Here is an 11,918-nt window from a genome sequence, read left to right as displayed (position 1 = left end):
GCAATGAATGTACAAATGTGCTTTACACAATTGATGTATGTATGGATTGTGATAAGAGTTGTATGAGCCCCTAATAAAACGACTAAAAAAAAAAACCCATCTGTATGTCAGATAATTTTATCAGTCTTCATTTCTTGATTTTGATCATTGTATTGTACTTAATAAAAACATTAACATTTGGAGAATATGGGTGCAAGGTATAAAGGAATTCTTTCACTGAGGTTGGAACTGTTTACTGGATCTAGAAATATTTAAATTAAAAAATAAATTTTTAAACAATTAAAAAAAAAAACCTTCTTCAAAGCCACAAGTCAGCGCCAGATTTGGAGACTACATGCCCCAGACTTCCACACAGCCCGAGACCCCTCCGCAGTATTAAAGACTCTCTCAGGTGCCAGGGACTGTGCTAAACACCTTGCACAGATTATCTTGCATGTATCTTCCCCCCCTCCGCTCCTTCTCATCATCCTCAGAAGGCACAGAGGAGTTAGGAAATGTTTCCAATATCCTACCATCTGGAAGGAGTAGGAGACCATGGCTGGTGCAAACAGTTAAGGAGTTAGCTGCTAAACGAAAAAGGCAGCATTTTGAGTCCCTTCAAAGGCACCTCATAATTTTTTTTTTTAAGTCTAGCAATTTACTTCCAAAAGAGTAGCCACTTAAACCCTATGGGCCTTCGCTCTACCCTGATACACAAGGAGGCATCACGAGTCAGAATCAGGTTTGGTTCACCCTGGTGATTTTGTAGTGAGCAGTAGGGCTGCAAGGAGTCCTAGTGGTGCAGGTAAACAACACTCAGCTGCTGAGCCAGCAGTTCTCAATCTGGGGGTCGAACGACCCTTTCCAGGGGTCACCGATTCATAACAGTAGCAAAATGACAGCGATGAAGTAGCACCGAAAATCATTTTCTGGTTGTGGGGTCACCACCACATGAGGAACTGTATGAAAGGGGCGCGGCCTGAGGAAAGTTGAGAACCACTGTGCTACGTGAAAGGGCCAAACCTCGAGCAGCTTCCTGGGAGAAAACCCAGCAGTCTGCTTCTCTAAGGAAATCCTGCCTTGGAAAGCCTATGACTCGGTTCTGCGTCACCCTGTAGAGCCCATCTCATCAAGGTGATGGTGGTGTGAGAGGGAGACTACAATTTGAACACAAGCAGTTGGACTCTACAGTCCACGGGCTCCTACTCTTAATTAGCTCCCTAAGACGCCCTGGTGGGGCAATAGTTAAGTAGTCTGCTACTAACTGAAAGGTCAGAGGTTCGATCTCACCCAGCACATACAGGAGAAAAGGGCAGAAATTACAGCCTAGGAAACTCTATAGGGAAGATCCGTTCGCTCTTTCACAGGGCTAGAACTGGCTACGTGATACACAACGACAAAGACCCCTGTAACACAGATTCTCTATGGGTAGTTTCTCTAAAACCCAGAGATTGTGAAGATTTTAACTGTAACAGTCAAAAGCTTTAAAGACCAGTAGAGGGTTAGAAATCAAGTACACCTTTTGGAAATTAAAAGAATGATGAAAGAGAGATGAGGAAAACAATATAAAATATCAATCCAGCATGTCTGGGATAGGGCTGATAGGATTTCCAGAAAGAGAGACAAAGAAAATATACAGCAGCATTGTCAAAAAATATATATCAAAGAAAAGTCCCCAGCGCTGAAGTGGTGCAGGAGTCTGTAAATGGAAAGGCTTTCCTAATGCTGACCAGGGCTAGACTCGGACCTAGACACATCCATCATTGTTAAATTTTAGATAGCAAGGGTAAAAAGGAGAGCCAAGAAATCTCTAGAGCGGGGAAAAAAACAACCCAAAATTAAAAGCAGGTCACCTCAAAAAGAAAAAGAAACTGTCAGATTTCTCGTTAGTGACACTGGATGACCAAACATAAGTAAATGTAACCAACCATGTTCTGAGGGAAAATCATTTCAACCTAGAACTGAAGTAAATGATTAATCAAATGAAATAAAAATGCAGGTATTTTTAGATCCACCAGGGCTCCAAAAAATGAATTTCTCATTTTTTATAGTTTGAATTGTGTCCCCTCAAAAATATCTGTCAACTTGGCTAGCCTATGATTCTCAGTAGTGCACAATTATCCTCCATTTTGGGCTCTATGCATTGTAAATGCTTACCTCTGTGACATTAATGACAGGGACCTTGTATGCAGTGGATTCAACCCTGAGCTAACTGTAAGGTTACAGATTCAAATCCATCTGCCAGTACATAGGAGAAAGATGAGGCTATCTTTCTATAGTAAATATAAAAAGTAAATAAATGTAATAAACAGACTTAGTTTTAGACATCCAATGGAGCAGTTCTACTCTTGTTCTATAAGGTAACTATGAGTTGGAATTGACTAGCCAGAAATGGGTTTTTTTATAATGTGATGAGTAAACCATCTGGGATCCACATCCGATCTCCTCCAGCAACAGCAGCGAGGAGAAGAATGCGATACCACTTGTGCCCAAGGATGATGTCTACGAGGCAGAGATTAGGCATGCCTCCACTTTCCAACTTCCTTTACCCTATTCTGACGCCAGCAGTCCCTCCTATCCTCCTACGACACTCTACTTCTCCGTTGAGTTTGGGAATTCATTGCTATGGCCATACAGAACTCATAGATAATACTCAATGATGGGACTTAATAGGGAAGCTAAAAGAATACAGTTCTTTTATCCACAACATCTCTTCTCATTCATGCTGGCATGCAGGACTCTCTCTGGTCCTCAGCCTCTCAGTTGCATGCTCACTTGACCGCAGCCTTGTTCTGTGGGCTAGGAAGCCTGCTGCTTGGCCTCCTGGTCTCACTGAGCCTCCTCTGCTCTGTCTCGTGATCTCAGGGCTGAGGCTTCTGGACCCCTGCTGCCTCCATCATTTCAACCAGGCATCTCCCTGCCTCCATCATATCAACCAGGCATCTCCAGTGAGCTCCACTGGCGGCTCCTCTTTCTTGTTGCTTCACTGTGTTATTTCTCCCATTTCTAAGATGCTGAGCTTATATACCCAGTAGAAACGCAAAACTGACCTCTTCTCTTAGTGTTTCAATCACCTGGCTTGCATGGGCTTACCCAATCATTTGGCAGGAGTTATAAAGATACAGATAGAAGAGTCAAACCAAAAAATTTCACCTCATCCTAAGTAGGTTACAATCTACAGGATTCGATTTTATCTTAATCTTTTTTTTTATTCGGTATATTGTGGACTTGAATGAAGGTTTACAGAGCAAATGAGCTGCCCATTCAACATTTCACACACGTTTTGTTTCACCGATTGCAGTCCCTACCATTTCTACCACGTGATTTTCCCATTTCCATTCTTCCTTCTTTCCTAGCCATTCTTCCCTTTTGAACTTGGTTTTCAGGCATATGCTGCCCTGATGATTGCGAATGCTTGATTACTCTAAGGCAGGCGTCCTCAAACTACGGCCCACAGGCCACATGCGGCCCGCCGAGGACATTTATCCGGCCCGCCGGGTGTTCTTGCCCCGTTTGTTTTTTTACTGCAAAATAAGATATGTGCGGTATGCATAGGAATTTTGTTCATGGGGTTTTTTTTAACTATAGTCCGGCCCTCCAATGGGTCTGAGGGACAGTGCCCTGGCCCCCTGTTGGAAAAGTTTGAGGACCCCTGCTAATGAATACCTCCCAATGTTATATTGTTTACCTTACAGACCCTCATATTGTTTGACTGAAAATTTAGCCATAGGAGTGAATTCAGCACCTGAATTCCAGGCCATAGTCTCAGGAGTTCCACCAGTCTGTAAACAACTAGTAAATCTGGTCTTTTTTATGATTTCAGTTTTAGTCCACATTTTCCTCCCATTCTGTCCAGTACTTCAATCCTTTCCTGGGAGGGTATAGTACTGATAACTTGGTATCTGGATTTGGGAATGTATCCTCAGAGAACTTTGTGCCAGATTTGACTGAAAAGGACAAAATTGTATGCATTTATACAAGGCCCTATAGCAAATTAGTAGCTATAAAGTTAATAGCAATAAGATGTCTACATACCTTGTTATTTTACATCCTTCTAAAACTACAAGATGAAATGAGCTTTTGCTATTTGAGGTTCAAACACTTTTCAATAACAGAAACCTATTTCAATTGACTGACCTTTATTAAAATAGCATATACAATTCTTACAATCCTACAAAGAAGATATAATTATCCCAATTTTTCACAGATACTGAGTTAAGAAAGGTTAAGCATCTTATCCCAAATCACAAGTGGTAGACCCAGAGTAGAGTCTAAATCTGCCTGATTACGAAGTACACAATGTTTGAAGCATACTAGGCAATGCTAAATTTGGTGAAGCCCTGGTTGGGGGTGAGGGGGGTCGTGGTAGAACTCTTGCCTTCCAAGAAGAATATCCAGTTTATTTTATGAACCATGCACCTCGTGTGCAATCACCATTCATCGGCCAGTGGAGTGCCTTTATGTTGCTTTTATGTTGCTAAGATACCAAGCACGTTTCAGCAGAACTTTCCAACCAGGGCTAAAAAGAAAGGCCTGGCACTTTAGTTTCAAAACCCAAGCAATGAAAACCCCGTGGGTTACAACAGCCGGATTTGCAACTGGTCGTGAGAAGGCCTGGGGCCCAGCAATGCTTCTTCAGGCCACTGGGCCTGGTGTCTCCCTGAATCAGAAGCCAAGTGGGAGGCATCTCACAACACTAAATTCGCAGAGCATTGGATCATTTTCAAATCGGTTTTCTTTGGTGTGCTCTGTTTATGACACACAGCATGGGAGAGTTTGGGGGCAAAAATTAGATGACATTAGAGTTGCTGATCATGCCATCAAACCAAAATATGCATGATAAATTTAAATATTATGGCAACATTGACTGACAGGCTCTGCACCGTGAATGAAGACCACCAACCCCAGCACCACTACTCTAGAGTTGCTTTTCTCTCCGTGTTCTGGTTCTCGGTCTACTTAATCATATCGCAAATATAAAAATACATCTAAGGAGCAATTTTAAATGTGCTTTGACGGAACCAGTTCTTTTCCAAATGGATATGCAAATTCACAAATTGATCAACTTTCAACTGTGGTTGCCTTAGCAAAACGTATCTATGATTTGTACTTTTTTTTTTTTTTGAACGTTAATAACCTACCCCAAAGTGGCTCTCCCTCTAGGTGTTTTTGTTGCTGAAATAGCCATCCACTGATACTCCATGGCAGGCTTGTGCACAGGAACCTACCAAGCTCACAGGTTGAATTTAATCAAATAAAGACACAGTTTTCCTCCCAAGCTTTTATTATAAATTAAACTACAACCAAAGCCATAATTTTGAGACTGCAAAAATAACCTCATTCAAAATAAAACACCAGCAGAGAGTATTTTGGAGTAGATCCATCTGTCTTAGATTTCCAAGTCCTGGGGAAAAAACAAACTCCGTGGGATGTATAGATTATTTCTGCAGCAGACCTGGCTTAGGAATCCCAGGGATGTCAGGGAAAGGTGGTAGTGAGATGAAAGCGTGCATCTACTGAGCAGTTTCCTTGAGTGGCCTAGATTACTGGAACGGGAGACAGCCACAGACTCATGTAGCACTGCTCAGACTGGGGTGGAGGTGGTTTGTAATACCCTTGGCAACTTGAAACTTTCAGATTTCAACAATGGCACCCACTGATTACAAAGTTTTCAGTCAAGTAATCACAGTGATTTATCATTTTCTGTGAACGTGTTTACAGCTTCTAAGCAGGCTACCTTACTCATACGGAAAGAAGGGAAAAAAATGCAGCCTTCACTTACCCTGCCTCAAAAATAATAAAAAAGGGTTTGTAGAGGTGAAATAAAACATATGTATTCATCATCTCCTTCCATCCTAAATCATTAGCTTACAATCATTGTCATTCTGCCTAGTCCTTGTGCCGGGTAGGCCTTATTTCTTTTTCTCTATTTCGGTATCCTCCACGGAGATGCCGACACAGTTCTGAGAACAATGTTTCCATGCTGCCTTGTTTCATTGGTTCACCCGACTCTAGGTCATCCTTTATGTTCACATTGTTTATTATTCTGAACTAGTCTTTTGACACGTTCGCTCATCTTAACAGCATCCGTTTTGTTGAAATCCAGACGTCACTGCCAAGATGAGCTTTCTTCTTTGCTACTTTGATGACATGGTTCTGTATTTTGATACATAAATACATTAGTTCCTGGTAGGAACCTTAGTTCCCAGTAGGAAACTTCTCCCATTTTAAGAGTCACCAATAGCATCAGTCTCATTCAAACCTTAGCTTCTAAACACTTATAAACCTACTTTATTATTCACAAACTTTCCATTTTCCATTAGGTGCTACTCTCTTAATGTCCTGTTTCTTCTTGCCCCTATCTCTAACCTGCTTTTCAGCTACTTGAATTGACCCCTCTGGCTAGAATTTCTGCTAATCAGAGTAGAACAGGCTGCCTTTCCCCTTGAGTTTTACTGCTTAAAATTCTGACTATCAAGGATTTTTATCTAAATATTACTTCCCATTTCTTGTATTTTCTACTATGTATCACTGAGGGGACTGGAATTAGACTGAATTAATAAGCTTAACTCATAAATGTAGAACAAATACAAAACCGCACCATAAAAGAGAAAAAAGGCTAAATGAACCCAGATTCTGTTTCTTATCCACTTTAGCCTTATCATCCAATGATGTTGCATCCAAATGAATTCTCACCAAGCATCCATCACTGTCTACAGGCACAAAGTGGTATCAGAAGTGGGGGGGTGGGGTGGGGGGCACAGGCAGACATACAATTCTGCATGTTGCACCTACGTGTTGAAAGCACATATTGCCCCAAAAGACTCTTTCCTCATAGCAATAAGTGACTTTTCTTTAAAAGGTAATTATATGTGTGTCTAGCACAAAAGCAGGTTTGGGGTTGCCACGCTTTACTACGGCCTTTATTCAGCTCCCTCTCAAAAATTTAGAGCATGGGTTTGATTTTTCAAAGTGAATGCGAGACTCTAAAGCTACACATTCTGAAGGAATAAAATGAAGAGAAAAGTTATCCCCGTGCCTTGGATATGCGATGCATCATCCTAACAGTTCAGATGAATGAGACAAGGGAAGACCAAAGAGTAAACCACGGTGGCAAAAGGAGGCAAAGGGAGAAAGAATCAGAGTGGCATTGGGAAAAGAAAAGAAGGTAGAATAAAACCAGAAGGAGTCCTGCATGAACCAATGATGAGGGAAACAACCAACTCAATTCTCTGTTCCCCAGGGCAAAACAGCACACCAAGCTAAAGTGACTCTCAGATAGCAACATGGAATGTTCTTCCCTCAGCTCCAGTGCCTCATCAGAGTACTTCTGATGGACGGCCACAAAGTCTTTGGGATGGGCAGAGGGAAGACTTGCCCCCAATGGAGGCACAGTGACACATTAGAAGAAATAACCTTGGAACCATCAGCTTTCTATCATACTGACTTGGGGTGTTTCACCCTCAGAAATATGCAGAGGATACAGTCAAAATCAATGATGGCCCAGAAGGCATCCCTGCCTTCAGCAGAATTTGACCTCTTTGCTCAGACCTCTTCTCAGCAAAAAGGAAACTGAGTAATTTTATAGACAACATTCTAGAACTTAAAGAAGAAGAAAAAAAAAAGATAAGGTGCTCTCTCTTTCCAGTCAAAATTTCCACTTGTTCTTAGGTAATAACATTCGTTAAAAATATCATTCCCTCTAGTTGTTTTACATGGAAATGAAAGCCTTAAATCTTAAAAATAAGCATCAGCTCATCCCAGGGGACTAAAAGAAAGAGTGCCCTGACTATGAATGAGAGAGGATTCAGTATTCTCAGGTTATTTTATTCTCACTACAGAGCAAGACCTGTGTTTTCTATAAAAGTGATAGGCTATGGAGGAAGAGTTAGAGACCAGGAAAGGGAAAGTGGAAAATTGATACAAGGTGATTACCTTGAACTGATGTAAACCATATAGATGGAAGGTAGTATTTATAAGGCTAACTTCCAACTACTTTTGACAATGAATTGAGTTTGGCACATCATGTTCCAAATGTCTATTCTTGGGATCACAGTTTTGAACAGCAGCTTCGGAGATTCTGATTTGCTACCGGGAATGGTAATTTACCGAATGCCACACAGCGAAGTGTAGGAGGTTCTTTGAGAACCCATTCCATAAAAAAGTGTTGGCTTCATTTAAAATAGAAACATTGTGCTTTTGTCAAGCAAGCAAGTACTAAGTTCTTCACTAAGCTACACTGGCTAGTCCAGACACACTCAGTCCTATCTGGGGGAACAAATGGATTTAGGCCCTGAGAGGTTTCCTCCATTAAATGAGTGCTTTTCTTTTCTTCTCTTACCTGATAGTGCGCCTGGGCTTGCTGTGCGGAGTTCAAGGTGACATTGCAGAGCTTGCAGTACAGGGGCTTACAGAGCTCCTCCAGGGCAGAGTCTGGATCCCCTCCCTTCGGTAACTCTGCTTCCCCCGGCAGAGCCAAGGAAGCCTCCTGCCCAAAACTCTTCTGTGGCGGAAGCTGCAAGGTTCCTGTCGACCTGGTGGCCACTGACATAGGAAGAGACGATGAGGGTCGCGTAGGTGTAGGAGGCCCGGAGTGTTGCAAGAGGATCATTAGGTTGGAACGCCTTGGGCATAATCCAGTGCACAATGAGAAGTGCTCAGATCTGTAGCAACAAAAGAAAGAAGATTCACTTTCAAATGTGCCCTCAGACTTAGCAACACAACGTGTGAAGACCGCCCATCTGACCCCTTCTTTTCCTTCTCCAAACCCATCCTTAGGACATCCTTCTCATTCGTCTCACCTAACAGACCTTCTCTCGTAGTCCACGTTGACACAACTGCCCTTACACTGAGAAAGGCTTCATAGGTTTGGCTTTATTTTGGTTGGCCCATCTCCAACTGCTGTCCCTCCAGCCCCAGAACATTAATAGCTTTGCATCCATGGCTAATTAAATCTAAAACTCACGTGGCTGAATGGACATCAAAGGTCACCTCATCCAGACCCCTTCCCTCGGGCACACTTACACTCACCAACTGTTAGTGTTAACCATGCACAGGCAAAAACAGCATCAGCTACTAAGAATCTTCGCCATTGTCTCTTCTCCATCTAAACGAGTCTTTCTGTCCCAAATAGGGCCAAAAAGAATGAAATGAAAGAGTCGCATCTCTCAGGATGCTTAAAGCGGTTCCAGAACTAACTGAAAATTTCAAGGAGCTCTAGGAAAAACTAACCCAGAGTTGAAAGATGCAGGAAATAAATGAAAATGTTCCTTCTCATCAACTAATAGTATTGAACTAGTCAGGCCAGGGATTCTTTGCAGCAGAGATGGCAAACAGATGGCCCACAGGCCATACGCAGCCACAGACGGGCTACTTGGAACATACAATGTTCTGGTTTGCTTTCGTTTTTTAAATTGAATTAGTTGTCAACATTAAAAATTGAGAGATTTCTGACTTCTCTTGATAGAGGGAGGATCTGGCAATGCCTCGCACATGTGCCTCCGTGGGGATCGATGAGCTAGTTCTGAGAGAACAGCCCCCTGTCAGCAGAAGAAGGCCTACCTTCTCCGGGCCACCTCAGACCCTATTCAACCCGCTCCCTGCAGACCCTTGATTTTAGGACTCCACATTACTCAGCCTTAGACAGTATACATATGAGTCTCTTGCAAAGGAACAAGATTTTCTCTGCCTCTCGATGCAAATTATCTGTGGGCTCACATGCACACCAGCAGATACAAATTACCAAGTAAATGGGTAACAAGGTAACGGATCACTTGACCGTCAGTCCCAATGAAATGCCACCCCCGTCTTGAGGTTATTGCCTTTCTCCTCTTTATTAAAAAAGGCTAGCCCCTATTCTGGTTCCCTGAGAAAAGAGGCAAGATGTTCGACTCCCCCTTTCATCTTTATGCATGAACTCTCCTGCCTCCCACCCAGATGGCATCTTCTAACCATGAGTATCTCGAAATGAACCACAGGATACACTCTCAGTTCCCAAGATGCTAATTGACCCAAACTGAAATGCTTCTTTCAAAATCCACGATTCCCTCCTATCTTTCAACATTATTAAAACCTCTTCTCTTGGTCAATAGCTTGTGGCTATTTCAATCCGCTAAAATGTTCAGCTGAAATGTTCCACCCGCAATGGAAATGGGTACCTTTTTTAAAGCAATAAGAGATTTGCTGAAATGAACCAGGTACACTCTGAAGCACTCTCGAGTAATGGTTTTTATACTACATTCAGGGTCGGGGATGGGGGGCAGGGAAGCAGAGGAAACCTCTGCAATGGGAAAATAATGTAGTTATGATCACAGCATTAACTGATCATAATATTGAGGAAAACAATAATCTCATTTGACTCATAGCAGAAGTATGCTGCCCATATCTCTGAGAACAGGGTGGTAAAGAAATATAAATCTAGAACAATTAAAAAGTCAGGTTCTCTATAATCATGCAAATCCTCTCAATTCAACCAAGCCAACACACCCAGAAGGCAAAGGCTGATGTGAGCGTGGTGAAAGAGAAACTAAGGAGACAAAGAACACCTGACACACACAAAAGTTTAACTAATTATAATAATTAATAATGTTGAAGGGCCACATGTCACCTGTCCTAGGCCATATGGATGCAACACTGCTCCAAACGTGCTGTTAGTTCAGGAAAGAGAAGGAAAATGAAGGGGCAAAAATATCTGCATGAAAGATCTGAGCAATGGAAAGAGAAAAATCAACTGTCACCAATTGCTGAGACATGTCTGAACTTGTTTTTTGCCAGCTCACTCCGACTTGAGGAAATCCCGTGATGTGCCTCCCCATGTATAGTCCACAAGTTTCCATAAAAATAAAAGCCATTCTCAAAGCACAGGGGTACCAACGTGCACACACATACCCCATTTCAGTGGAGAGAGCCACTGAATTATCATTTTATCTGCATAAGCTGTAGAAAATAGCTAGATATTCAAAACTGATTTATTCTGGTAGATCTAGCAGTCAAAATAGTAATGCCAACAAAAAATCTATACATCACAATTATATTTTATATCACTTAGCTTACAACAAAAAATGACTTTAAACCAGCATAAAATATGAATCTACATAAATAAAAGCAAAGCTTCAAAGGATACATGAATGGTGGACTGCTTAATTAGTTCAGCACCTGCACAGATTAACTGGAGGTTGGTGTAAACAAATATTCCTCATCTTAAAAGCCATTCTACTAGATCCCTGAAATGGCATAAATGAAGGGTTGATGATGGTTAAGGAAGAGATTGCGGGGGGAATCAGAGCTTCAACGTGTACCCTGCTTAAGGAAACTTAAGTGCCAAAGCACATTTAATTGTCTTGATTGGACTGGGGCCTACTTTCCCATACAGTATCAAAGGCAATTACATTCTCATTTGGAGGCGAGAGAACGGAAGAAAGGAGCAGACCACCGGCCCCTCGTCTCCCACTGGGCATTCTGGCCAGGAGAGGGGAAGGCGGTGAGCATTACTCAGCGATCAGCAGAACACAGCGAGTAGGAATGAGGGGTGGGGAGGATCCGCGGAGACCAGGGTTATCATCTAAGGAAGAAGGCGAAAGAACGCAAGAACCTGGGAGGAGAAGAGGCCTGGGTGAACTGGCAAACGTTTGCCCATCTCGGCCCTGATGGCTTCTGATCCTCCGGAACGCTTTCCCCATTTGAGTCCCTACTCCCTCGAGTTCGGCATCGCCCCCAGCCACTTTGCATCCCGAAGATGAGTGTGCAGATGCACGCGCGCGCGCGAACACACCTCAAGCCCCGGAAGGATGCCCTCTCGGAAGATGGAATCCCCGACTCCCGCGGGGGCCGGGCAGCTGCGGGCAGACGCGGTCCAAAGGGTACACGTGAAAGGCGGATCCCAAACAAACGCACCGACGCAGCACAAGCCCCTCGCGTGCAGGGCAGGGGGCAGGGCAGCC

General features: G+C 42.9%; 1 protein-coding gene across 1 annotated transcript in view; it reads right to left on the bottom strand.

The window, feature by feature from the left end:
- The window catches only part of ZMAT3 (zinc finger matrin-type 3), a 46,412-nt gene extending 34,627 nt beyond the window's left edge, over positions 1-11,785 (bottom strand). The window contains exons 1-2 of the mRNA XM_004708596.2: positions 11,750-11,785; positions 8,321-8,642 (exon numbers count right to left, since the gene is read on the bottom strand). Coding sequence (XP_004708653.1) covers positions 8,321-8,590 — 270 coding nt within the window. The 5' untranslated portion in view covers positions 8,591-8,642; positions 11,750-11,785. The remainder of the gene's footprint in view (positions 1-8,320; positions 8,643-11,749) is intronic.
- Positions 11,786-11,918: the final 133 nt, after the last annotated feature.

The sequence above is a fragment of the Echinops telfairi genome, unplaced genomic scaffold, assembly GCF_000313985.2.
Source record: "Echinops telfairi isolate 266 unplaced genomic scaffold, ASM31398v2 ScPeMD7_4225;HRSCAF=4972, whole genome shotgun sequence".
NCBI lineage: Eukaryota > Metazoa > Chordata > Mammalia > Afrosoricida > Tenrecidae > Echinops > Echinops telfairi.
Note: the sequence above shows the minus strand (reverse complement) of the source record. Positions and strands in the feature narration are given on the sequence as shown.